The sequence below is a fragment of the Limanda limanda genome, chromosome 6 (assembly GCF_963576545.1).
Source record: "Limanda limanda chromosome 6, fLimLim1.1, whole genome shotgun sequence".
NCBI classification, from domain to species: Eukaryota; Metazoa; Chordata; class Actinopteri; order Pleuronectiformes; family Pleuronectidae; genus Limanda; species Limanda limanda.
Genome location: NC_083641.1, coordinates 10,647,312 through 10,674,987, shown reverse-complemented (window position 1 = coordinate 10,674,987; position 27,676 = coordinate 10,647,312). Strand labels below are relative to the sequence as shown.

The 27,676-nt window shown below is 42.1% G+C and overlaps 2 protein-coding genes across 3 annotated transcripts; both read right to left on the bottom strand.

The window, feature by feature from the left end:
* Positions 1-829: 829 nt before the first annotated feature.
* rilp (Rab interacting lysosomal protein) lies at positions 830-10,051 on the bottom strand. Of its 2 annotated transcripts, none has more exons than XM_061072945.1 (8): positions 9,356-10,051; positions 7,079-7,208; positions 5,425-5,546; positions 3,667-3,852; positions 3,119-3,288; positions 2,917-3,042; positions 2,730-2,831; positions 830-1,973 (listed from the first exon to the last, which is right to left on the bottom strand). In XM_061072945.1, the coding sequence occupies exons 1-8, from the start codon at positions 9,704-9,706 to the stop codon at positions 1,844-1,846; spliced, it is 1,317 nt and encodes a 438-aa protein (XP_060928928.1). In that variant the 5' UTR covers positions 9,707-10,051; the 3' UTR covers positions 830-1,843. The 2 variants fall into 2 exon arrangements, with proteins under 2 accessions (XP_060928928.1, XP_060928927.1); XM_061072944.1 differs by having other exon boundaries at positions 9,350-10,050.
* A 580-nt stretch (positions 10,052-10,631) lies between these two features.
* Positions 10,632-26,446, bottom strand: prpf8 (pre-mRNA processing factor 8). The gene is made up of 43 exons (XM_061072738.1): positions 26,302-26,446; positions 25,540-25,660; positions 25,263-25,431; positions 24,916-25,080; positions 24,570-24,788; positions 24,272-24,484; positions 23,943-24,068; positions 23,698-23,803; positions 23,232-23,422; positions 23,016-23,135; positions 22,738-22,927; positions 22,354-22,473; positions 22,025-22,159; positions 21,745-21,874; positions 21,429-21,625; positions 21,012-21,218; positions 20,418-20,581; positions 20,177-20,303; positions 19,661-19,853; positions 19,271-19,458; positions 18,865-19,103; positions 18,622-18,768; positions 18,264-18,474; positions 18,036-18,152; positions 17,678-17,925; positions 17,386-17,565; positions 17,117-17,252; positions 16,570-16,739; positions 16,253-16,382; positions 15,997-16,143; positions 15,728-15,888; positions 15,365-15,556; positions 14,579-14,816; positions 14,344-14,472; positions 13,947-14,060; positions 13,658-13,831; positions 13,163-13,356; positions 12,783-13,022; positions 12,519-12,660; positions 12,262-12,402; positions 12,030-12,169; positions 11,643-11,845; positions 10,632-11,269 (listed from the first exon to the last, which is right to left on the bottom strand). Exons 2-43 carry the CDS (start codon positions 25,646-25,648, stop codon positions 11,115-11,117), a joined length of 7,017 nt encoding a protein of 2,338 aa, XP_060928721.1. The 5' UTR covers positions 25,649-25,660; positions 26,302-26,446; the 3' UTR covers positions 10,632-11,114.
* Positions 26,447-27,676: the final 1,230 nt, after the last annotated feature.

Here is a 27,676-nt window from a genome sequence, read left to right as displayed (position 1 = left end):
GAAGTCAGAGCCACTTCCTTCTATTCAGCCAGACTCAGAGCTTTTTAAAGATGGTTGAACACTAACACACAAAACACGCCCTACACAGACACACACACAGACACACACACACCCCTGATGTTCACCTTTTTCCCAGAATCAGATTTTTACAGTCTTCTTGGAAATGAAGAAAGTCTCAGTGCTCCTTAAAAGTCATGAAAGTACAAAGATGGTCACATGATCAACCTAGAATGACTCTCAATGGAGTTCATACCTCCGTCAAGACCTAACAGTCTCCTTATGAAACCACATTTAAAGTCACCAATTTGGATCTGCACCAAATCACACACACTCATAATTATCAGTTTCCTAAACATTTCCCATTTTTTAAAAATTAAGATCCATTCACTATTTAATGAGACATCAAGGATGTGTTGAAAAACGCCCTGTCTCTCAAGGTTAAAGAATGTGAAAAATCTGAATCCGCCCCTTGATTCAGATCCAGTCCAAGATTCGATTGTGGTTTATTCATAATCCTGCTATTTAAAACATAACCTCCTTGGTGGAGGTAAAAATGTGTATTGCAAATATTGTAAAACATGTGCTGCACAGAATAATTTCTGAATCTGATACTGCGTGTTATTTTCAAAGAATCTTGAGAAAAAATTGATTGACACTATTTTTCTTTCAATACCAGTGTGATAAATGGATTTTATTTAAGTTTGAGATTTCAACATCACAGAAAATCCAGATTTCAATTACTTTTGTCACATTTTCAATAAAGTTCAAATGGCAACTGACCTCTGTAATGTTTTTTGATCAGCATAAAATGTCATTATAAAGATGCTTACCAACAGAAATGAATGAAAACATGGTGTGATTTGCAGGTCATACATTATCTATGTATAAACACAACACCACTGGTCTGTGAGCGGTGTTATATTCAGACATTATCACAGGTGTCAGATTAGAGTGTTCAAATAGTTTATGTTACTTTGTCAGTTAATGTTAGAGAGAAAGAAAATTCCCAAGTCCCCTCTCATTTCCCAACGGAAGTGCACAACTTCCTTAAACAGTAACCGGTCAACAGAGGCTGGTGCACCAGCCTACACACGTGTGTGTAGACACACGCACACTTATGGCAACAGCATCACATACACACCAGCCAGATGCTGAACAGCAGCTGATGACTGAAAATTAAGAAAATATACTATAAGATGTTAAGGCTTATTCAAAATGCACCCACTGCTTAAAGTAGTCAAGTACTGCAACTACAAAGTGCTTAAAATCATGAGAAATACATGAGTAAATATTATAATTAGTTATCAAATGAAACAATGCCCTCTTGTGGATTAGAGGTGAACTTAAAATACAGGTTTCCAGATTAAATATTGGGGATAGTTTCATTTCACAATATATACTTTTATAATCTGTGTCTTTGGTTTTTGTTGATCCTGAATGAATATTTATGTGTGATCATTAAAAAATCTCCAAAAATAAGACAAAGAAGAAAAATACTATTATTTGAATTAATACTTAATTATATAAAAGGAAGCTGTGGTGAGTTAAAAGGTTTCCCTTAATACTGTGGTACACTGAGCGGTTTATACTGAAGTTAAACAGTGGGACTCATATTTATGACCTCTGTGAAAATCAGAGGTCAAAGGTAAATTATTAAAAATATATCTGAAGGCTTTCATTAAAACATTCAGTCTTTATGCTCACATAGTGCTTTTTGTATTACATACATTTGTACTCAGACAACCTCCTGACCTCTCTAGTGAGCAAAGACCCGAAGAAGACGTTGTGACCAAAAGGAGAAAATGTTGTCGGGACTTGTAGGATCTCAGGTTCAGTACCGGGCTCAGGACTTCGGTCGCTGCGCTGTCTCATCATCAGCGGCCTCTGAGTCTCCGATGATCTCCCAGCCAGAGGCGGAGTGGCTCATGTGGGTGGGGCTAGGGCCGCTGCCCGACCGCGTCAGGAAGCCAAAGCTGCAGAGTAGAAAAAACAGGCCTGAGGTCAGATCTGTAGACAGGGATTACAGCTAAATATAGAGCAGGGCTGATGAGGATCCCTGCAATGTGACAGCAGACAGCGATAAATGCAACGCTTTGATTGACAGATGATGTTTTATTTCTGATTCACCTTTAACACAAGCTGTAGAGTGCTTCAGTTGTTAAGAGGCAAAAAACATGAACACATGTTAACACATCAAATCTACTTAGTTGAGTTGCTGAATTTCAGAACTCAAATCACATGTGAGATGTTGATGTTTCTCTCTCCATGTCCATGTCCTCTTCCCCTCCCACCTTACACCCTTGTGCCAAATGTTGTTTATGTTGCAGATAACTGTATCCAGGGAAGCAGATAATATATCAAGATTATATGAATTCTAATCCAATCAAGACATTGTGAAACAACGGGGACTGACAGCAGCCAGATGCCCAGGATCGATGTTCCGCTAGCAGGTAAAAGGGACAGATTACAGACTCTGTGACTCTGTTTACAGCTGGAGACATTTTGCAACATGGGAAAGTCCTTCAGGCTGAGTTTTAGAACCTACTCTCTCTCTCTCTTCTCAAACATTTGTTTTGGAACTCAGTCAGGGACATTGTGCAAATACTGACGAACAAATTGTAAGCACATACAGCAAAGTTTGACCGAGATCACCAATAGCTTTGTCTCCAAATGAGAATAACACTTTCCCGGTTGATATGAAAAGCAGTGCAGGTCCAAGTTGTACTCACAGATTTCGTATGCGTGACTCAGCTGGTTTGTCAGTGTTAGTGTCCACTTGTGGACCGTCTACTTCTGTCTTTCCGAAGAGAGATCTCCTCTCCTCCTCATCACTGGAGAGAAAAAAATAACAACTGTGAACAAAACTAAATCTTCTCTTCTGAACACCTAGACTGACCCATTATTCTGTGTTGAGACCTGCTGCTGCACTCGTTCGCAGAAATTCCGAGCATTTTGGCCTTGATGAGCTTTCTCCTTTTTTTGATGGTTGAGCGGACGGCTTCTAAGAGGAAACCTGGACACCTCTCCTCATTCAGGATCTCCCTGCAGAAACATCATTCACATGTCAAATCATAAGAAACACTTTGTGGTCCACACACACTGTGACAGGCGGACCTACCTCTGATAGTAGTTGAGCTCCTCCTGCACCAGGAACAGGTTGGTTTTGAGCTCGTTCCTCTCGCAAATGATGTCACGCACCTCTTTCTTGGTGAAGCACGGCCGATCGGGATCTTTCTGATCCCCGGTCGTCTTTTCCGTTGACTCACGAGCTGTTTGACTTGGACTGGACTGATGAGAAAACAAAGTGTCATCAGGTTTTCTTTATAAACTGGAGGAACCATGTCGTATCTTGAGTTTGTTAGGAGGAGAACCAATCAGAAATAAGTTGTAGTGCTTGATTGAAAGAAAACGTTACTTTGACACATGTCAATTTGAGATTAAACACCTTTAGCTCTTTGTAGAATGAATCCTGAGAAGCTATAACATAATATAATTTAACTCTTCAGTTAACCATGTCCTTTATCATATCCTATATTCCTAATACGAACAGGTTTTTAAATAATCCACATTGTCCATGTTAATAATATCTTTGGATTTGAGAAGCAAACCCACACAAGCACAGTGTTGTAAATTACAGTACTGGCAGTTAAAATAACAGGAACCTACAGGGCTGTTGCTGTTGCTTCTGTCCAGCTGTGCTTGGAGGTTTTCTATCTCTTTGCTCTTCTCTTTCAGATCGGCCTCCATGTCGGCCTTCCTCTCCACGGTGCTCTTCAGCTGAGTCTGCAGCACGTCCTGCTTGTGTCGCAGCTCTGCGTTCATCTTCATGAAGCGGTCCAGCTGCTCCTGGAGCTACACACATACACACAGATATACAAAGATATACATTACATGTTTGGTTCTTTTTGAATTTGCCATCATTTTTTTGTCTACCTGGTGTTTTTATTTAGACGCTCTCTTGACCGGGGCACCCTCGAAAAAATATTCTTAATATCGAGTGGATTTTCCTGGTTAAATAAAGGAAGTCCCAGCAAGTACAGCAATTAAATAGGTTTTTAATCAAACTGCTTCAATTTTCTTTCAGCCAGGTATAAATATAAAATAAACATGCCAAAGCTTGACCAAAACCCTATCTGCATCAGGCAAAAAAAAACACTGCAGTAGAGTGGGTTGAAAATGTGTCCACGCTCGGGATTAGACCCTAAGTCTGGGGGAGGGACAGGCCTCAGAATGAAACCACACAACGTCAAAACAAGAGAAACATTCATTTAGAGGCTGAAAAAAATTCTAGGCATCCATTAGTGCAAACAGAGAAACTAGTTTATTTGAGTTGTTTTTCTCATTCTCTTTTAAAAGTTACACATCAACAAATACACACCCAGTTATGGCTGCTATTTAAATCATGTGGTATACATGCCTTGACACAAATAAAGACACGTGCAACACTCATACCAGAGCACGCACACACACAAACGCGCACAAACACATACACACACATACACTGCAGTCGTGTGGGGGAGCAAACTCCGCTCAGATGTGTCTGAAGTGCAGCTTAACCCATAACTAGTAACTATGTGGATAATCCCTGCGCTCTCTACCTGACTGTTAACTTTCTGGTTGTTTACCGCAGTGGTTTACAAGATGGAACTTCTCTTTTGATGTCGCATGTGATGCAGTAAAGTGTGGAAATGTGTAGAAGTCTATACATCTACAAATAATCCAAAATGTATAACCATAGCATGATAGAGATATAAAAGAGGTCATTTTATCTGTTTGGAAAGTAAAAAAGCCTTTGAGGAGAAAGAACCTTTGAAGCCACAATCATAAACATCATGTTTTTTGTGTGTCTTCGTGTGAAAGGTGCAGCAGCTCTATTTCTCTCTGTCTCTCTCTCAAGTCTAAAACCTAGCGCTAACAAACTGTTTCATCAAGTAAATGACAAGATGCTTGATGTGAACACTTTGCCTTTCTACCACCACCACCACGGAGGTTGTGTTTTCATAGGACTACGCAAAGACTACAAAACAAATTACCACAAAACTTGATGCAAGCATATGTTCCAGGTCCGGAGAGATCTGGATCAGAGGGCGGATCCAGGAAATACTTTCACTTTCTTAAACATTGCAAGATAGGGTGTGTTGTGACTTTCACGTTGATGAAAAATAAGCGAAACTCATGGTGTGACATCGATGAGTGTTTTGCAATTTCAGCCACTTCAGCCACTGTATTGTTACAAATAGGTCGAGAAATCTGAAACTACCAGCATCATGTCACTGAGAAACATAATGCAGCCTCAGCTGTGAGGATTGTTGTTGGGCCTTGGTGGAGATATGTGCTCTACTGAGTGGCATTCTAGTTATGAGAATGTGTCAGCGTGCAAAGGCAGAGGAAGCGTCACACACACAAGCGTCTGTGTCTCCTTACCGCCTCCGCCTCTTTGGAGATGGTGGTGATCTCCTGACCCTTGGCCCTCAGCTTGTCCCTCTGCTTGTCCACCACCTGCTTCAGCTTCAGCATCACCTCTCGCTCCTGCCGCTGCACACGGTCTGATCATGGGAGAGAAAATAGTGCCATGACTCGTATGTGTTATGAAAGCACTTGCAGGATATTTTAATCTCGAGCCAAAGACAAGATCATAGTAAGTCTGTAGCTTCGGAGAAAATGTCAGTGGAAAGAGGTTTTTTTATAAAAAATACGACATCAACCTGCTTCATCTATCAACAAATAGTCTCTACATAAAAGGTTGTTACCAAATTTCCTCAAAACAACTCGATAAGTGACAGAAGACACTGACTTAAAGGATCAGTTCACCAAAATGATAAAACACATGGTCTATTTAAGAGCATGTAATATTCCCCTGCAGGTTATTTTAGCCATAAAAACTTGTCCAGAGTCAAATACCAGAAAATTAGGATAGTTGTAGGAACTATTTTTTCTTTAAAAGGTTCAACACTTCACAGTGAAAATCTTATCTACAGTAGCAACAGAAACTGAGATGTTTTCTTTTGTATTTTTTTTCATGCAAACAAGCCACAGATTCCACAAATTTCACACATTCCACTCTCCTCTATTGTATTGGTGAGGAGTAAGACATTTTGGATTTCTCAAAACCTGGGCAAATAAAACCAAAGCTATCCACAGCTCGATACCATCCAAACCAAGATGTTTTTCGTGATCTGCATACATGGATCGTTTGGACAAAAAACAGATGTGTCATGTTCTGTAGTCCCAAAACTAAATTCTTCTACATAAACAAAAAGAATCGGCAGCAACTGAGAACTCGGCCAGTTGAAGCACTGGAGTCTGACCTCAGTCACATTCATCCAATAAAATACATTTTCCAATTCACCTGCCACATGACCTTCTGTCAAATAACTCAAGTTGCATGTTTTCCCTGTCAGCACAAGAAAACAAGAGCCACCAAAGTGATCCCCCCCCCCCCCATCTGGCTCACATTACTGCTATGAGGCTTCTACATGCTGAAATATGTCAGTCCACTTTATCTAGCGTCCTCTTTGTGTTTGCAAAGCAAGCAAAGCCTCTTGTCTGAGTCCTCTCTAAGAACATCTGCTGCTTAATCTAAAAAAATGTACAGCACAACTGAAAGTGCAGCAACCAGTTTGACTGCTATTAGCGTCCCTGTACATGACTGTTTACCCACCACTTTGAATCTGAATTTTAATTGGTTGAGAGGAAAACCATATAATCAAATGGCCTTCAGGGTGATTTGTCTATTTAGAGAACATCTAATAACAGACTTGGATAGGGGCTGGGGGGTTTCTAGGGACCACAACGGCAAAAGTACTAAATCTATTAAGAAAATCTATATGTCTGCCCATAAGACTATGATAGCCACATTTATTAATTTTATTACTTAATAGTTACTATAAGTTAGAGACATCCCGAAAACAGGAGAGCCCCAAACATTTCCCTTTCGCTCACTCTTTTCATGATTCTCTCAGGGTTTTAAAAAGTGCAAGCGGTAACATTTCTTGAACTTGAAAAGTCAGGTGAGTTTCAAAACCAGCAACATGCTTAACATTTGACTTTACTCATTTGATCCTGGACATGAACATACCTTCTTGTGCATGGCTGCCCTTCAGCCTGCTATGCAGCTCCTCCCTGTCCTCCTGGAGCTGCTGCACCTGGACCTGCAGCTCCTCACACCTCCTGCTCCACTGCTGCTGCTCCTTCTGCTGCTGCTCCTGCTAAAGAGGACAAGAGACAGACTGTAAAACCACAACCTCAGAGACAGGATACAATACAGGATACATACTTATAAATAAATAAGATCAGAATTCTAGGTGAGCTGTAAAAGCCTCTTGAGCATCCATGAAACGCTTTAAGCAAAACGGGTCGTTACCAACAGGGTGTGTCACTTTACAGTTGAGTCATCACGAATGCTGCGGGGACAGCCGCACCTTGTCTTTTACTTTCTCAACCATGTTTATAACAAAACTGTCATGTCTACAGTGTAATGACACTAAAGTGTGAAGTGCTCGACATACTGAAGGATAAGTCGCAAAAATCGGACTATATAAAATGTAGAACTGGAAACAATGTAGCTTAAACACCATAGAACAAATTATTAGCATTATTAGTTTAGCTAGTTGAGTTAATCAATGTAATTCCAGAAATAACTGTGTTGCTTTTATAAAGCCATTTGAAAGCTTTGTTGTTTCACAACAAAGAAGCTCTTTGTGAGTTAATAATCCATAACACATACAGTACAGTGTAATGGCAGACTGTGGGAGTACATGTCTGTACATATCACAGCATTGTTCACATTGAACAAAGAATTATTACTGATCACCATAATAACTGTTACTAACAACATGTCTTTTTGTGTCCCTCTGTAACTGCTTTGAGTCTCTATTGTCAAGGTCGGCTGTGGCTCAGGAGGAACCAGAAGGTTGGTGGTTCATCATCTCTCCCATGCTGAAGTGTCCACGGGCAAGACACTGAACCCCTGCAGTAAATATGTCAATGTTTCTGGTTTGTTTAGCCATCTATGATAGACTATGATATGACTCAATACATGACTTATACGTAAAACAAACTAAATGTCTAACATCTCCAAAGCATTATTTTATGAGTCTATGGTTTTGTAGAGGAAGAAGATCGATAGCCTTTGCTTATCTCTGATTGGTTCACCCTGATATTCTCCCCTAACCCTCACCAATCATTAGTCTTCATGCCTAAACTAACCCATTAGCAATAGGAAGGGCATAGGGTGGAAGAAATTATAGCTCTTCAGATAAACCAGACTTGTCCTCCAAAACAATAGCTACCATTAGTTATTATCTGCCCGTAATCCTCCCAAAGCCAAATATAGTGATTTAACAGTAGGAGTGTTATAACACTGATAACCTATGCTACACTGGTAAATCAAAATGTTAAATATCCTCACTTTTCAACCATGAAACTGTCATGTAGAGCTGCAGCGATCATTTGATTTATTAGTTGCTGTGGAACAAAGATGATTAATAGTTTTGAGTGATTTTCTAAATAGAACATATTTAAAAGTTTCTGGTTTTGTGGCTTTAGCTTCTTGGTGAAATGTATACTTTTCAGGTTCCTTATTAATGACAGTAATCTCAATATCCTTGGGTTATTTGCACAAAACCAAATATTGCATGTAACATTTGAGGATGCAACTTTATGATTCAAGGAAATGGAGTGGGCATTTTTTCCACATTCTTGGGAGTTTATTGGCGAAACGACAAGCCCCTTTGAGTGAGACAAAATAATAGTTTATAAGTTTCTATCTTTCATTTTTCCAGCCCCGTTGTCAAGCAGCGGTTGCCTTGGAGACACAGGGGGGCAGCTGGTAATAGCAGGTTGGGGTAAATGTCAGGGGATAGATATAGAACAGATGACTCCAGATAATATCCAGGTTCACACAATCGTGGTTACACATATAACATAAAGCATGAATATATAACTCGCGTCATATAGAAACAGTCTATTTCTATAATGTTTTTATTGTACTCAGAAGGCGTTGGCCTCTCTCCTCTGGCCTTTGTTGATAGTTTTAAGAAACAATCTCAAGACCTATTTCTATGATCTTACTTTTGATTAATTGTATACTTTTTTAAACCCCATTGTTTTTGTTTTTACTTCTTTTTATATCTTTTGCTAGTTTAATGCTTTTATCCCAAGTCTTTGTTTTATTGCCAACCTGTTTTTATCTCAGTTCATGTCTTTTATTTTATTTTAAAGCACTTTGATTTGCATTTTATGTATAAAAAGTATAAATAAAAAGTAGTATTGTTATTACTATGTATGGGCTGGGACCGTGTTTACAGACTGCAGGGAGGATCACACAGCTAACATGTCCGTGTCTCACCCGTGCCTCATGTCTGTCCTCCTCGCTGCTGCCGCCGTCTTTACCACCTCCACGTTTCCTGTGCTGCTGCTGCTGCTGCTGGAGCTGAATGGCCTCGAAGGTCTTCAGCAGCTCCTCTTCCTTCAGCTTGTGAGCGAGGTTCCTCGACGCGAAGCTCTCCAGCAGCTCCAGCACCCTCACGATCCTCGGCACCAGCCCCAGGACGCTCTCTTTCCCGTAGCCGTCGATGAGCCTCTCCACCTCGGCGCCGATCAGCTTGGCGATCTCGTACACGTCGTCCAGCGTCAGCGCCGAGCAGCACTTGTCGAAGCAGCTCTCCGTGGCGCCGCCGTCCCGCTGGGCTTCGGTCGCCTCCATGTCTTCCACTTTGTGCGCTATCGAAAGCGACGGTGACTAGTCAGCGACACGTTACGAAAGCAGGTGAATGTGGAGGTGAACACTGTTTCACTTGTGCACGGCTGAGTCCACATCCGACAGTGACCCGCTCCTCTTCCGACAACAACTTGTCATGCACGAACCTGCTGATGTCGCAATAACAGCCCACATTAAAAAACCTTACAAGAACATCGCGTACTCACGATCCACTGTACTACAGGGCTGGACAGTCCCGGAGAGTGATCGTGCAGCCTGCGTGCTCTCTGCAGGATCCTCCTACTTCTCTGTCCAATGTAATGCGAGCACAAACACGCATAACTACATGCAAAAGCTCGCCTGCCAAGCCGAGCGCAGTAATGGAGGCAGCGGAGCGTAAACATTGGATTTCCTCTGCAGATCTGCAATCACAAACAGTGACCTATGGCTGCCTGATTAAAGTCAATCGATCTATAAAGTGAGGCAAGAAACTCAACTTGTACAGGAAAAACTACAAGTAGGACTTATAAATCACACTAACAGGCAGTTAGGACAGTCCTTTCATTGCAGGAGGTTTCCAAAACCTTGGAGTGTAAAAAGAAGTGTGCTTGAGCATATCACTGAAACTAAAGCGAGCTCAGCGAGTTACACTGTTGACCTCTGCTTTGACTGAAGAGGGAAGCAAGTCTAAACAGTTCCCCTGTACTGTCAAAATAAAAAATCCATACTTCCTTTCTCATCACAGGTCTATTTTACATTATAGATTTATAACAAGGGGCCGGCTTGATAAACTCCAGAGAAGGTCCGGGGCAACTGACTCCAACATTTACTTTCTCACAAATAGACCGTCTGGCAAATATCAGGAGATTATCCAGAGTTCAGTGTGGGTCTGAAAGTAGCTTTATTACAGATAACATTAAAACATAGCAAATGTTTATAAAAATTTGATTTTTATTTAAACCCAGCTACAATGTCACATGGTGTACAGTACAACATATTAACTGGCATGAAAATACAGCTTTCATTTCTCAAAAGAGCTGAGGGGAAGTAGAAATCTCTCCAGCTTAAAGATGATGTCATTACCAAATATTACAATGAAAGTATTTTATGCTGAAAACTAGACACAGATGCACATAGGGAGGAGCCACATGATTCAAGACTTGCTCAAGGAAGCCTTAATCAAAACAGGGAAGGAAACAGAGAGGGTTACAAGAAAAAGAACAACATTCGTAGAAAAAAAAAAATAACAAAAAGATAAACAGTTTTCCAGAACTTCCTGAAGCCTTTTCATAAAAAAATTCCAACCATCACAGTTTTACATGTTCGATAGAAATATTACAGCGGCTCTTCTGGACCGGCTCCACACGAGGATGGCAGAGGTATCTACAAAATGTATCGAGAGCGACGAGTCGACTCAAGCATACATGTCCTCTCGGTCGGCGTTGTAGATCTCGCCCTCCTGCAGCGAGGCGAAGTTGAGGAAGTGCGAGGGCCGGTGGACTTCATGGTAGAACTCTTTGGGGTTGGCCAGCTGGAGATCGTACTTCATGTTGGGATCATGGCGCACACCTGTTGAAAGAATGGATATTTAGTGATCTATTCTGCTGCACTCCATGACTCAATTATAGCAGTCTAGCCTAAATAAGTCATGATTATCTAATTTAAACAATATACTGTACATTAATGTGAGGAATGAAAGGATTATTTGCATTTCAGCATGATAGAGATTTTTAGCTGTGAACTAGTCGCAAAGTAAAATCAATCAAACTGAAACAGGGGCACAGCGGAAACATCAATGTATGCTAACGATTTGTGTCACAGATGAACAGAAGATGTAGCACTGAGGATATCCCATATGTGACCGGGCAGTTTAACACAAATTACTCATCCAAATGAAATAGAACACGAAAGCTAGTCTGAAAAAAATGTAAATACTACTGACCCATGAAGTTGTAGTTCCAGGAGACTTGTCCAGGCACCATGAAGAAGGCCAGGAAACGATCAGAGAGCAGCATCTGCACTCTCTCGTAATGCGAGGGCAGGTAACCTTTGGGGTTGTTGCCCTTGTCTGTGTTCTGACGACCCCACTCGTAGCCGCTGGGTGTTAGCTTGTAGGCTGTGAGTGTGCACGAGCCGGGGGTGAAGCTGAAAACCAAAATCAAAAATACATTTAAGTACCTGTTAATTTCCTACATCCTGCTTCTTTGTGACATTGTGATAGCTCTTAAGTCCAAGAAGCCCAGTATTTTTCTAATTCATAGTAAACAACAAGCAGCTTAGCTACTAAACAATAATGTATAGACAGACAGCATCTTGTATAAAAACCTACCTGCAGGTTATGATGATGGTCTTTTCTCCGTCCCATGAAGGGTTGTCAGCCATGACCTTAGCGTGAGTGGTGACGTCCTGCGGGGACAGCTGTGGTGACTCATTGGGCTGAGTGTGGATCCAGCCAAGGGGCTCCATTTCCTGTTGAAGTAAAGGAAAGAAGTTAAAAAATTGAAAGGAAAAGAGTTGGTACAACTACTGAACTTCAATTTATTACACTACAGGTGTCTTACTTTAAGGTATTCATGGCCAGGCAGCTGGTTGGGCAGGTGGACAGTCTGGTGCGTCCCCCATTGTGGTACCATGACGATACAACGGATCTCCTTCACCTGGGGGTTGTCTGGTGGGCTGGTGCCGTACAGGTAACCTGCAATCTGGAACACAGTGCAGATTCAGAACGTGTAGAACAAGGACAGAAAGGGTTTCTTTAGTTGCACAAGCGCACATGATGAAGGGCCCTAGTGGAGAAACGCAGACGCATCATTCATACCTGGGCTCGTAGATCTGAGATACAGATGAACTTCTTGAGGACGTTCTTGGGCAGGATGTAGGTGTAACCTGTCTCCTTGATGTCATCAGACGACACGTAGATGTGGTTGGTTCGGAGATGGAGGTTAGCAGCAGAGATAGCCCTGACAGGTGACAAACAAGGAACATTAAAGCCGAATGCAATGGAAACCAAAGGAGCTAAACTTATGATTGCCTTAATAACAGTTTAATTCAACACACACAAACTTAAACACTGCCTGCATACCTCACTCTCCACTCAGTCTTAGACGAGAAGGTCTGTGTCTCGTAGTTCGAGGTGGTGGAGGTGATGATCTCGTCACCATGCTTGTTGACCGTGCGGGTCTGTGTGGCGGTGAGCTGAGACTGCTCTTTGGTCTGTTTCTCGATCTCAGCAATTTGCTGGCGCTGCTGTGACGGTGCAGAGATCTCCATACCCAGGATGATGTCACGAATCTCAGACTGTGTCAGTGAGGCCACGTTCACACTGGAGGGAGAAAGGAAGCATTAACTACTAAATGCAAGTCTTGTTTTATTCTGTTCTATTGAAGATATTTTACAAATACTATCCGAGCTGCATTATGCCTTCATTTGAGCTCAAGAATATCAATCCAAAACAATACTCACTTGTTCTTTTTGCCATAATCAGCCAGAATGAGGTCCTTGAGTTGCACCTCTACCTTGATCCACTCCTCATCAGTAAGTGTGGGCCAAATGTGGTGAGGCTCGGTGATCGTTGTCTTGTCCGGCTTGAGGATCACCTTGGCTCTGTCGTTGTTGACGTGGAGCGCTCTGAGAATCAGGATGAGTCGAGAGAAGGCCTAGAGATGGAGCAGACAACCAAACCCAAACTTATTACACAAGAGAATAAGTTGATTTAACCAAAAAAAAAATAGCACCCCAATGGGTGTGTTCGTAAATCATATTAGATTAGCTCAGGTTCGTTAGTACCCATCATTTATGCTGATGAATAAGCACAGACTCATTCTTACAGCTTGATTCTTAATTTCCCAGCGGGATCAAATACAACAGAAGAACTTCAATAAAGATGCACACATCTATATGAATTTGATACCATCCATTAAATCCTGATGTGAACCTCTTGTGCAGAGTGAAACTCACTGTGTAAGATGAGATGGTCTTGAGCCAGTCGTCGTAGAGGTTGAACAGCACCATCTGAGGCTCTGTAGCCTTCAGGATCAGGTCTCCAAACTTCTCCACCTTCAGACAGGCCTGGAAAGGCAGCTGCAACTCAGAGCCCTTGATCACAATGTTGGGGAAGTCAAGCAAGTGGACCTGCACAGAGAAAACGATGTTATTAGGACAGGAAGGCACAGTATGTATCCATCAAACAAAAAGATGATACATCAAGGCTCCAAAATGATTTTCACAGTTATTAGTGCGACCTCACCTCAAGAGGGTCCAACATGCCCTTCCTGGTGACAATGATCTGTTTTGGCTGTTCTTCTACGGGGAGGGAGCGAATCAGGGCAGCCACTTCTTCAGCTGTCTTCCATTTCGCCAACTACAGAGAAAGAATTTACAACTTTAGTGTATGTGACATATACCCAAAGGAGTAGAAAAGGTTTTAAGTGAAAGTGTAATGTATTTGAGGACTATTTCATTAACATGTTCAAATTCAGCATTACTTGATCCCAGCGATATTGAATGTATTGCACTGTACATGTACTGTAACAAAGAACAGGACAAAACAAATAAACACTAAGAAGCCCTTTTCTTAAACACAAACCCAAACTGACCATAATAAGAGTTCGTAAAAGTTCAAGATAGTAGTAGTAAAGTCGTACCTGTCCCAGACGCTTCTGTCCAGCCCACACAGATGTGTGAATGATCTTGAGGAAGAGCTGACCTGTCCTGGGGTTGAAGATGAAAATTGCTCCGTTGATGGGCTTCGTTGTCAAGTTACCCTCAAATGTCTGTTGTCATTGACAAGGAAAACATGGTGGTCATTTTAATATTCCTACACAAAAGCAATATATTTATTTTCAATTGATGATAATAAAAAAAGTTGTCAGCCCTCACCTTGTGGATGGTAACTCTGTAGACATTGGTGTCATCCACAAACCAGATGATCTGGTTGGAGAAGAGTTCACCGTAGTTCTGTGAGGACAGGTAGGGCTCAGTGGGCTCTGAAGAGTACAGCTGCAAACCTTTGCGGATGCGCTCCCTGAGCACATACAGGGCGGGGTTGGCCTTCATGATCTTAGCCATGGCCTGCTGGATCAGAGGCTTGCTTCCCGGGAACCAGTTACCATAGGCACTACAGAGGGAGAACAAATTAAATACCCAACCATGCCGTTTGAGCTCAAGTGCGTTGACAGTTGTGTTCATATACAACTTAGTACGTTGGTGTGAAAACTTTACAGGCAGCTGCAAAAAATTTGTGAACATGAACAAGTGGATGCTTATATTTAGGAGATGGTGCAAAGCATTTGTCTGTCACTTGTCTAGATATCTAGTTATTTTTGTCTTGATTTCTACTTATTTTTAGAAACCTTAAATCAACAACGATGTACTTTAATAGTAAAATAAAATGAGTCTTGTCTTTTTAATAACATAATAATGCAACTATGGAAAAGATAAAAAGGTTTAGTGACTTAATTAAAAAGATTATTATGTGAATGTAAGGAGAAGAAAATAGAGATGGCAAAACCGATTGTTGATTGTGTGACATATTTTCCGATTGCACCTACAAAATAATGGACAATCATGCAAAAGCGAATCTATAATAATAGCATTGATTATGTTTATCGTCTAATACTGCCATCATTACTGGTCACATAGCTGTGTCCTTCAACCAATCCTTACCTGTGAAGGTTGTAGGCTAGGTCGATGGCAATGAGCACCCCAGTGGGGGAGGGGTAGATGCTCATGTTGTCAGTGGTGTAGTCCAGGAACTTGGCCCTGGCGTAGCGCTCAATGTCATGGGAGTCGTAGTCACCCCAGCGGAGCTGAATGTCAATCCAGTACTTCTGGGTGGTGGTGCTGTCCATCACGTCTCTGTAGAAGGAGATGAACAATTTTAGTCATACAAAAAAAGATAGCGGTCTTTAATTGATCACATCTCATGTAAAAGGTCTTCCTTGTTCTGGGGAAAGTTCTTAGTATTTTCCAACTTTTTGGAGAATACTAGTCTGTATCATAATGTGAATATTGCTCCAGAAATCATACTTGGAGTCAGCGAGCAGAGACGGTCTAGAGACATTCCACTTGTATGATGCAAAGAGGAGGATGTCTGCACAAGACGAGTTCATTTTGTACGACTTTCTGGGGTGAATGGTCTCCTTCTGTACAGTCTCAATCTCCAGAGCATCCAGTTCCTGGTCAAACACCTGTAAAACAAATCCATAGCAGTTAGTCAGATTGTGTTTGATTTGCAGTATGATTTTAACGTATTGACTGAGTTTGTCTGATTTACAGATTTAAAGTACAGGACGTACCTGACAAAGATCCATGACAACGCTCTCATGAATCTTTTGCCACAAGTGAGCCCTGAAGATCTGAATGAGAGAGATCTTCAGTGTGGGGATCTTTCCGTGCATGAAGATTCCAGTCAGGTCAAGTTGCACCTGGAAACCCACGTACACCTAGTAAAAACAAAAAGAGGGTTAAAACTGTTAGCCAGTGCAGGAAGTGTGAACCACCACAACAGTTAAATTACATGGCCTGGTAAGAGATTTTTTAACTTGTACTTACATTGGCTCTGTTGATGGTAGGTGACCACCACAGTGTGAATCGACGGTTGGGGATTTGGTTGAGACCAGACCTCTGAGCATTGGTCAGCTTCTTCCATTTCATAGACTCCTCAAAGCCACTGGCCTTCTCCCTAAAGCCCAGAAACAAAGTTGTAGTTTGTTTTAATGAATTTAATTTCATGTGAAAGAAATCAGGTCCTTTGCATGTACACAATCAGAGGGGAATACTTAAACAAGGTATTGCAATTGTTGTGTAGTGCAACAGTCCTCATTTCCTATAATGCATTAAAAGCTTTCTTAATGTTTAAGTGCACTCACCAGAAGAGACCCTCCCATGTGGGGAAGTAAGTGCCTTTGAAGAGCGTGTGTTCCAGGATGCCCTCCACACCACCCAGAGCCTGAATCATGTCTGTGCGGTAGTTGTTCAGGTTCCACAGTTTGCCATCGTGTCTCTGATGAGTCCACCAGAATGGATTCTGCTTCAGAACCTGCACTCAGACAAGACGGGAAAGAGATCAATATCCACATGGACGTTGGCATACAGAGCAAAATGTTAAATATAACATATTTGTTGAGAAGTTTTTGACCATTACATCCGTACACCATTAGGAGAATAGTGCATGTCTAATTCAAAATATCCTACCTTCTTTCCCAGCAATACCCAAGGTCAGGTTATAGATAAAGGGCCAACTAGCAGTATATTGTAGTGTCTACGCTCAGGGACTTTCACATATAATCCAGATTCCAAAGACAGAGAGGTTTCGACTCTTGCATTATAACACCACTGACATTATTGCATCTGAAAATAATTCCGTTATCTTAATTAAGTGGTGCCCATCAACACACCAGGGGGTCTCCATCATACCTGGTACTGCTTGAAATCAGTCCTGACTCTCCAGCCTTTGTCATAAGCCAGTGTGTGTCTGTCCTTCTGGAAAAGGGTGTTGATACGGGGGATTCCCCTGTCCCATGAGTCCTCCAAATCCTCAAGGGTCAGACGCCTGATATACAAAAACAGAGTTATCATCTCGTTTCAGCTCTCTTTTCTTATACACAAATAATTGTCATTGTAGAACAAAGGATCAATCAATCCTCGCTATTCTACCTTAAGAAGCTGACAATAACAAGTTTTACCTGTTCTGGGCGATGGCCTCCTGTCTCTTGAGTGCGTACTCAGCCCAGACCCTCTGAGAGTCAATGAACTCACTCTCCCATGGCTGAATGTAACGATACAAGTTAGGAATCAGCTGGTCCTCTTCATGACTCATTCCAGAGCGGAAGTGAGTGATGCCCACATCTGTCTGCTTGGACCACCTGGGGGAGAGAAATAAAAACAACGATCCAGTTGGATGTGGCACCATGACTTAATATAATTACAAGAAATCTATCTACGAGGAAAAAATATATATTCAGTATACTGCCTTACCGTAGGTCTGACTGTGGGATGAGCACATGGCCCATTGACAGCATGCCAAGGCCACCCAGCTCTTTGGGAGTGTAGAAGACTACAGGGGGGAAGCGACTAGGCATTTTGGAGTTCAGACCGATCTTGATACGTGTCTGGATCTTGTTCTCACACTTCACCAGCAGGTCTAGAAGCTCCTGGGTGTTGACCACAGCCTCACGGAAGTACGTCATCAAGCCGATCAGGGCCGTGTTCCATTTGTTCACAATCTGAGGGTAAAAACGACATGCTGAAATAACCAGATATGGTCTTTTTTCGTTTACGATTGCTTTTTTTGATTTATCCACTGGAGTTTTGGGGCATCAAGTTGATTGCTGACCTTTGTGAATGTGGTGGATCCAGAGGCCATCAGGATCTGACGCACTCTGTTGTGGAAGCGCTGCATTGATTCATCATCCACACGCAGGAAACATTGTGCAGTCCTCTCTTTAGTTACCTACACATGAACAGAGAGAGAATGTTGTTGTCACCATTTATAAAAATTAAGCAGTAATGGTTTTTTTAAGATGCCAGTGTCAATTTCTTATTTGGGGCTTTATTTCCTCACCTCATTCTGCAGGTTCCACACACCATCCTTGTGAGTAAACTCTTCGTAGCTGGTGCGGCACTTGGGGAGAATGCGACACTCAAAACCACACATGTTAAAGAGCAGGTTGGGGTTGTCCTTGCTGTAGACCGACACAAAGCTGTTTTCCCATTGGATAGTGGTCACAGACCTGGGAAGACGATTTTTGATGTCCCAGAACACCGCACGTCCACTGAGGAAAATAAGATAAGAAAGGTTACAGCCATTTGTCTAACACTCTAAATGCAGTCTGTTAGAATGTGCATAATGTTCAACACTAAGCTTTAACATTACAATAAAAGTACTAGTTTATTAGTCACAGTCTTGAGGTGGAACTCACAGGTTGACATCGTGCTTCATCAGTCTCATGCGAGCATCACGGGGCCAGCACTTCTTGTTGTTGTAACCAACGATGTTCTCATTGTTGGGGTCTGGATGCTCTGTCAGATACCTCTGAATCAGATCCCTGGCCTCATCAGCAGAGAACCTGGGAGAGATTTTTTTTTTTATAACTTATTCTCAACATTTCGGCAGAAAAAACAAGACCAGTAAGAAAGGGCTGTGATTAGTGATTCAATCCCACCTAAAGAAGATGTGGATGCGATCAATATAGCGGCAGTAAAGCCTTATTGGGTGGGCACTTTCTGTAGCCGTGTCCTGGAAACTGAGGAAGTCGTTTGGCATCTGAGGTGGACCGGCCATCTCACTGGCACGGTGCAAGCCCAGCACCAGCAGATCCATCACCAGGCCATAGTACTGTACAATGAATGAGGCAAACTGGAGCCCCCTGATGATACCATAGGAGTTGGTGTGGTTCATGTCCTATACAGAGAAAACACAGGAGACAATGTGCAAAAGAGATTCCTTATCAAACAGCCATGAAAGAACATCTTAAATGCATCAAAATAGGAAATATATTGTAAAAAGTGAATCGACTATTTTAAAATTATATTAAGTCTAGATAATGAGCTACACATGTCCTATTTTACCTTGTAGTTGATGACCACGTTGTTCTTGGCTGTCATGTAATCAGCGATGTTGTGGTCGACAATAAGACGCAGCAGCCTGTTGAGCAATGTCAGATCAATCTTCTCATACATCTTCTCATAGCGAGACTCCAGCATCACGTTGCACTCTCCCTCAGCAGTCTCCCACACATCCTGTAAGTTGTTGATGCCTGAGGACAAGAAACAAAAAGCTCTTAAACAAAAGGTTGCCAGTTGTTTATGTTAACATAGTGGGATTGTCCAACCTGGAGCCCCAGTTATTAACAAATCAGTTTCATGCCACTTAAATCCAGAAGATATTACACAATCAGATGATTAATCATCATACATAACCCTATATTATTGGTTACTTTCTAACATGACAAGCCTGACCTTGGCACCACTTGTAGACGAGCAGTGGCGGTGGTTCGGTATCAGCGGGTTTGATCCAGGGTGGAAACAGGCGTCTTTTATCTGCCTCATACCACAGGTATTGGTCCAAGTAGGCATCTGTGATCTTTTCCAGGGGCTCCACATCGTACACAGGCACCAGGTGGCTGTACAAGTCCATGAACTCGATACCCACCTGCAAAAGACAAAAACATTCAGACACTGGAAAAAAGCATGATGGGTAAGAAACTATGCTGCTGAAATTACTCATTTTGAAATTTAAGCACACAAGACAATTTTGAGTATTGAAGATATCCGGTGAATCTTTATCTCAAATTAACCAAAATAAAAGCAATATCTGAGTGGTGACAGGCCAGCTGCATCTGCAGCCAGAAATAAAAGTCGCCATTCATTTTAATATTCCTCTAGTTCTTACGCACAGACAAGCATATCAATGCAAGTGCGCCTTTGTAAGAGGATGTCTATCAAATTAAAGTATCTGTTCGTGTTGGTCCTGACCTCTTTGAAGGCTCTCTGTGTGAGCAGGTGACGTTTGATCCTGGACAAAGCCTCGTGGGGATTATCGTAGGCCTGTTCTATCAACCCCAGCTCCTCCCTCTGACTCTGGTTCAGACGAGACTTTACACTAGGAGACAGAGATAAAAATGAATAATTTAGAACATATATTCTGACACAGGCATGTTGCCTGGTTTGGCTGAAATGTTGCTGATGAAGTTAGTCGAGTGTGAATTATATTTACCTGTATGCTTCTTTGAGCCTCTCCAATGCCAGGATGAGCAGCTTGGTGTCATGTTTGTAGGACAGAGGAGGGAAGGGGATGGGTGAGAACCGCCGACTCTCCAGCCAGTGAACGGTGGTGGTGTAAATGGCCACTGCCTCTTCAGCTGTGATGTAGGGACCATCCTGTAAGTAGAACATGTAGACTTCAATTAAAAATATGGCTAAGGGGAAAAAAACAAGGTAGCTTAGATAGTATAACAGTATTTATGTATCAAGTTCGTAGAAAATATAGATCAGATCAAGTTATTGATGACAAAATGTAAACGTTCAAACATTAGTATCAGGGTATACATTTACAGTCCCAATATCTGAATGGTGAAGGAAAAAACTGCAGCTGCAGCCAAAGAGAAATAAAATAGCCACCATTCATTTTAATATTCCTCCAGTTCTTACGCACAGGCAAGCAGACCAATGCAAGTGCGCCTTTGTAGGAGGATTCATTCAAAACTTGGACTGGGAATTTGATTTGAACTAAATATATTTACTGTACTAGCAGATGTAGGGGGTGGGAAATTTCTTTATGTACACGTGAATGAAAGAGTCTGTCGGTTACCTTCAGGTAGTTGTGCTGTCTCTCCTGCTCAGCTTTCAGGTACAGACGAGTCAGTCTTCCCAGGTTCTTCTTACACACGGTCTTGTCTACAGTGGCTCCGCGACGGATTCGCTCACGGTTGTAGTGGGCCGTGTTGGTCCACCAATCAGCTTTGGCCTTCACATAGCGCAGGATCATGTTCTCAATTGGAGTGGGCAAGCCCGGCACCTGAGATGACGGGAAGAAATAATTAATATTCCGTGTTTCATTCTTACTCAACAGATCAAAATAAAGTGCTGAAAGCTTTGTGACATTAGACTTGAAGCACTTGACTCAAACCCTTCAGGTGCTTGAGAAACTGCAGAGTAACACAATTCCTATGATCAAATGTCCCCTTTAACTTACAGTACAGTGAAATCATCTCTGTGATGTACTGACCTTCCAAGGGATGTTGGCCTTCCAGCACCTCCAGGACTCACTAAGGTGCTGAAGGATGGTCCTGGCTTTGTTCTGTTTGATACCCTCAGGCATCATGTCCAGGATGTCATGCATCACTGCAGCTCGTAGCTCGAGGTCAAAGTGAGACTCCACACGCTGTTTGGTCACTGTCTTGGCCACACCCTTTGAGTGACGTCCTGGGATAATTGAAAAAAGCTGCTGTTTAAACTGCTACAGTTTTTTCAAAACCAATACTTCTGGTTGTGCATCACACCACTTGTTTCTCAAATAAATAAATAAAAAAATGTATTTGTACCTTCAAACTGCCTGGCAAGCAGATTCCCCAGCCACCTCTCCAACAGTGGAGTGATACCCCTCATAAAGAACAGCCACACTCTCCAGCCGGGAGCCCAGAAGCCACAACCTGGACCCTTGCCCACAGGACCCTGATAAAACAAACATACAGAGGAACCCAAACTTGAATTCAGACTTTAGGTTTGAAGTGTGTGATTCTGCATCTTTTCTAAAAGGTGCTGAATGTATGATCTTTAATTCTTAGACAGTGGGAAGATCAATATCATAGTAAGTGTACTCACAGTGTTGAACCGATAGTAGATGAGATGCTTCAGGTCTTTGCACATCCGAATCTGTCTCATCAACTTATACTTGTAGCGGTACATGCCTGTCAGCTGGCCAACGTGAGCGAAGATGTACTGAATTCCATCAGACAACTACAATAAAGAGAGAAGTGTGTTAGATTGACCAAGTGTGAACTGACTGTAAAATAACCACAACCATGTCCAAATAACATTAAAATGGCACCATTTGACCAGTCAGTGAGGTTGCTTCCAGATGAAAAAGTAAATATCATAGGCGACTGTAGTTAGACGGTATGTGCCATGTAAACCCCATAGCCAGAACCAACCTGGAAAGCATCAACGTTTCCCAGTCTGTACTGCACGTGGCTGTCCACCACCAGCTTGCTGAGACGCAGCACCTCTCTGCACAGATGGAAGGCATTGCCGAATCTGGACTTCTTACGTTCCTGTGGGACACAAAAATAAGGACAGATTGGTCAGTTAATACAGCAACTTTTGGCTGTTTCTTGTTTGACATTGTTAGAACTATAATGTGAGACTAAACGAAATACAAATTTTTGCTTTGCAAAAAGAATGGAATGACAAAACAAATGTCTTTTTATACATAATACCTCCCACAATGGGAAAAATTATGGATTCTGCTAAATAAACTTTTTAAGCTGAACATGAAATCACTACATACTGGGATCAAGAGATTGATCTACTTGTACCTTTGTTGTGAGTGTCTTGACAGGCTTCAGGTTGAAGTTGTAGTCGAGATGCAGGTAGTTGAGGTTCTTGCGGTGGATAAGCAGATTGAGCATGTTGTAACCCTGTCTGCAAACCTGCAGGCCCACCTCCACCCAGTCCAACTTGGTCGACTGAAAGAACTTGGTGGCTTTGAAGGAGCGGAACAGATACCTGAAGACAACAGAGGGAAAATGTTAACAGATAATAAAAAAATTTAAAAGATGAGTTAAAAAAAGACAAAGTGACTAATGATGTTCACCTCTTCTTCTGGGCCTTGGGTGGTCTGTGCTTCAGAGCATTGAGCACATAGTACTTGAGCAGTTTCTGGTATGATACACGCACTTTCACTGGCTGTCCTGCAGGACAGTGCTCACGGTACCTGTAAAAACATCCACGATAAAGCAATTTTAGAAAATCACCATTTAACAACTCGATAAGACACAATCTTGATCCAACATCTTAATCAATATCTCACCAGTTCTTGATCAGGGGGATGTCAATGGCACGTCTAGTGCGACCGGATCGGAGGTTGAAGGGTCTTGGCGACCAGAGCAGAGCAATGCCATTAGCTGTGTTGTCTGTATAGAGTGGGGTCTCTTTGAGGAAGGGCTCCGCATATTCAGGAAGCTCAAATTCCTCATCATCATCAGGCAGAGGCTCCTGACTCTGAGTGGGTAACACAAGTAAGGCAATTTTGAGTATTGAAGATATCAAGTGAATTTTTATCTCAAATTAACCAAAAAAAAAACAATATCTGAGTGGTGACAGGCCAGCTGCATCTGCAACCAGAATTAAAAGTCGCCATTCATTTTAATATTCCTCTAGTTCTTACGCACAGACAAGCATACCAATGCAAGTGCGCCTTTGTAAGAGGATGTCTATCAAACTTTGCTTGTGTTTTGTTGCAAGCTGCCAATTAGGGGATTATCAGTCACACTTACCTTGACAGAATGTCTGTGTGAAATGGGGTTGATCAGCGGGTCAAAGTAGAACGCCGGCAGATCTGGGTCCTCTGTCTTGATGAACACCACATTTGGTGTGTGATACCTTCAGAGGAAAGGTCACAAGTATCAGGATAAGCAAGTTCAAGGGAGTTCCAAATACATTACATCCAAACAATTTAGCTGTAATGTATTTTAATTACTTTTCAATTAATAAACAGTTCACAAATTAAGCAATATCTTACCAGGTAAGGTGGACATGGTGTGGCAAGTTGTTGTACAAGTAGGGGAAAGCGATTTTGTACTCTGTCCTGATGGGCTGTCGGATGATGATTTTGTTGATGTCATTGAACTCATTCCAGTCTTCGTCTCTGTGAGAGAAACAAGGGGGATCAGCTATGGCAAAATCATTTAGCATCTGTTCTTGCCTTACATTTGAGCTAGAGCAACTTAGGTATTTAAATAGATAAAAATTTAAAAAATCCATGAGGATAAAAGTGGCCTCCAACATTAAGAACAATGAACAGAATAAAGTGTATAGCGATGTAATTTATTGAAAGCAGGGTGCGCTTACTGGAGGTTGATGTCCCGCACCAGTGGCTCAAACTTTGGTCCCCCAGGGATGGCCATATTTAAGGCCTTAGAAGTGAAGAAGGCCTTGAGGTCAAAGAGATAAAAGTAGTTGAAATCCACCAGATCTGTCAGCAGCTGATTAGCCAGACGGTACAAGGTGGACATCATGGGCAGTGTGAACTGCCAGCGACGGTAGGTGGTGCCATTCACAAACCTGAGGACACAAATTTATTATTTTTTCATTCTACCAGGGACACATCAGTTTGTAAAACTTAACACGTCTGACGTGGTGAGCTTACTTGGAAGTGTCTTTGAGGGGCTGGTGCTCATAGAACCACTCTGCAACTGAACTGTCCTCCTCATTATCCAGCTCCATCTGGATGGCCTCCAGTGGCTCCACATCAAGGATGTTGTCGGCGTAGTCCAGCGGCGGCTCCTCATCATCAAATGGTGGGAAACGCATCCGCTTGAAGTGCCGGCGGTCACGCTTCTCACGACGCATCATGATCCACATGGTGCTACGAGGAGGATAAGCAATGACTTCAAAATACAAAAAAATACACCCATATGTATTTCGCTGATGTGTTAGGAAAATGTGCTATGAAACATTGAGTTCTTGGGATCATTCAACACACTATCACTTACCCCCACTGGGCAATATACACCGGCTCTATGACCCAGGGTATTTCATTCACAAAGGAAATAGCTCCAGTGATGTGATAGAGAACAGGCACATCTCTGATCTGTTCCCAAGGCATGGGCATGTTTTCAAGCAATTTCAGAACTGCGTGGGGCATGTACTTGAGGGCACTGTTCAACAAAAAGAAAAAGATACAGGATGAGCTATGGGAGGAGTGGTGGATTCCATCTACCATAAACCAAAATTTTGTGAATTAAGGCAACATATACACTTCATTTTGTAACATCTAGAGAGGTTACCCTGCAACAAAAAAATCAGTGACTTTCAACTAGACTTATTTATTAATTTTTACCCAAGGTAGACCCTCTTGTCATGTCGAAACTTTCTATTGGTCATGTCTCCATGGTCCCTGATGATCTTGCGGACATGCTCGGGTGGCATATCTTCCTTCTGAGCATCCACAAATCCAAACTTTCTCTTTTCTGAGTAACGCTTTGCCTGCAACTGCTGCCATTTTCTTGCTGTGGAGGACATTTAACACATTATAACAACCTCACACACATCACTGCATGATAATACAGTTGAACATACAACAATAAATGTGCTGTATTTAGAGGAAAAATACGTGCCTTTCTCTTGTAGTTTCTCCTCAGACATGTAGTCTGGCACTGGCACGGGAGGGGGTACGCCTGGTGGCATCGCTGGAGGGACCCCTCTGTAGGGGAAGGTAGCCGCCATGGTGCCTCAACACTGAGAATAAAAAATAAAATAAAAACACACGAAATAATATTAAATGCTAACCAGTTTTCAGATATTAGTTAAGTGTCCTTGTGTAATCTTCAAACTTAGGAAAGGTTAATCAAATACGAATGTTAATTTTTTTGCACAAATAGGTCAAACATTGTGTATTACATTGGCACAATGAACTCTCCGTCCGGATCCATTACCTAAAACTCGTTTATTCATACTTACACATAATATAAACACTAAGCGAAGGGAGTGAAAAAGTTGAAATAAATCCAATTTGATGATTCGTTAGACAATGGAACTCGTCTATCAGCACCAGGGAAAACACCAACCAGGCCAAGTAAACTCTCTTCTTCAACTGGTTTAAAACATGGCTACGTGAACAGCGGACACAGAAGCGTGGAACAATTCTGTATCACCAGAGTTAATTTGTCTATCAATTAATCAATTTAAGAGTGGAAACTATCACAAATGGGTGAGTTGCAGCGAGTCACATCGGAGTTTTAGTGAATATTAAGCGACGTAACAGTCTTGATGTTGAGATGGCCCAGCGTGGAGGAAGCGGTAAGCTAGCTAACCGCTAAGATTAGCACCGCGGCTAACAACTGCATGTTAGGGGGGAAACAAAGAAACACGTCACAAACCTCGCTACCTTCACTCCAGCAGTAATTTTCTAAAGTTGACGACGATCTTATTCGACACACGATCGGCTACCACCACATTTCTCTTTCATTCAGGGCTGTGTTGACTTGCCTTCTTGCGGAGGCGCGACGAACAACGGCGGCCACACGATGGTCGGACTTTAGTGGAATTCACAAACGACAGTTACGCCAGATGTACGTACTTGTTACCGATAACAACCATACCCCTAGTGGGTTTACGTCGGAAAATACGCAAGCGTAAAACAAGCGTAGTTTGGCAAATGCCCGGATGATCGAGTTTCCGGTACACTACCGCCGCCTACAGTGTTGGGGTGATCTTACTGTTTTACAATAAATTGCAGGTTCAATTCTGTACGAGCTATATTGTTGAACAATAATGTAATAATTTTACAAAAATAAGGTGGTGTTTTGACTATTAAAATTTTATAAAATGTTCAATAATTTCCTTCAGTGATAATGTCACGGTTTCATATTCTGTTTCTTCTTTTGATGGTGAGTAAACTCGCTGCTCTTTCATCCTTCTCTCCTTTGACATTTCCTTTGACACATCCTTTGACATTTGGAGAATGATATGTTACTATGACATGAATAAAGTAGTGGTTTGAATATTAAAAGTAATTTGAATGTTCACTCTCTTCCTTCAGTGATGATGTGTGTCAGTGTTCGAATTACGTGGGAGCCAGAGGGAGCTGAGCTCCCATAGAGTGAGGACTAGCTCCCATGAAAGCAACGAAGTCAAAAATCTGAGGGGGTCTCTCATATCTGAAGTAGGGGTGCAACGATTAGTCAACATCGTCTTCAAAAATCGATGATAAAAATAGTCGAATTTACTTGGTTACGTCATAGCGCGTGTTTCTTGTGCCGTGCAGCTGAACTAAAAGTTGTTTTACCGGAGGTGCTGATGGAATTAGCTGAGGAGTGAGCCATCTCGCTTCCTTCCTATCTCTGAAAGCCGCGCATGTGCAATAGCGACAGAACATGGACCAATGGTGGCATCCGTTCCATCGCCTACCAGGAAGTAAAAAGTTCGGGAGAACTTCACTCTTAACATGGCCCGACAGAAAAACTACCTGCAGTATCTGTGCGGCGGACCTGCTCTCCATGGAAGCAGGACACGCGCATGTGAGGAGGAGTCACGTGTGACATCGTAACGGAGACGATGCGGACTCGCCTCCGTCAGATGTTATATATAAACGTATATACCTGTGCGCAGGATTCTAGCATCCATTACAAAAATATGGTTTAAACTTTTTTTTTAACGAGTTTAAAAGCGAAATGTTATCCTATTGCCTGACAAACGTCTTTTTTTTAATCACAATTATTTAGTCCGAAGAAGACTGTAGTTTGGTTTGTGGAT

Excerpts from the sequence above, each read along its gene's own strand:
- prpf8 (XM_061072738.1), bottom strand. The coding sequence starts at position 25,648 with ATGGCGGCTACCTTCCCCTACAGAGGGGTCCCTCCAGCGATGCCACCA. Across the intron at positions 17,253-17,385 it reads GAGGCCATCGCCCAGAACAG|GCGTCTGACCCTTGAGGATT; the intron begins GTAAAACTTGTT and ends TTTGTATATCAG. Across the intron at positions 15,557-15,727 it reads TCTCTGCTCGCTGACTCCAA|AGACGTGATGGACAGCACCA; the intron begins GTATGATTTCTG and ends CTCCTTCTACAG.
- rilp (XM_061072944.1), bottom strand. The coding sequence starts at position 9,706 with ATGGAGGCGACCGAAGCCCAGCGGGACGGCGGCGCCACGGAGAGCTGC. Across the intron at positions 3,289-3,666 it reads GAAGCAACAGCAACAGCCCT|TCCAGTCCAAGTCAAACAGC; the intron begins GTAGGTTCCTGT and ends TTTTCTCATCAG. Across the intron at positions 3,043-3,118 it reads GAGCTCAACTACTATCAGAG|GGAGATCCTGAATGAGGAGA; the intron begins GTAGGTCCGCCT and ends ATGTTTCTGCAG.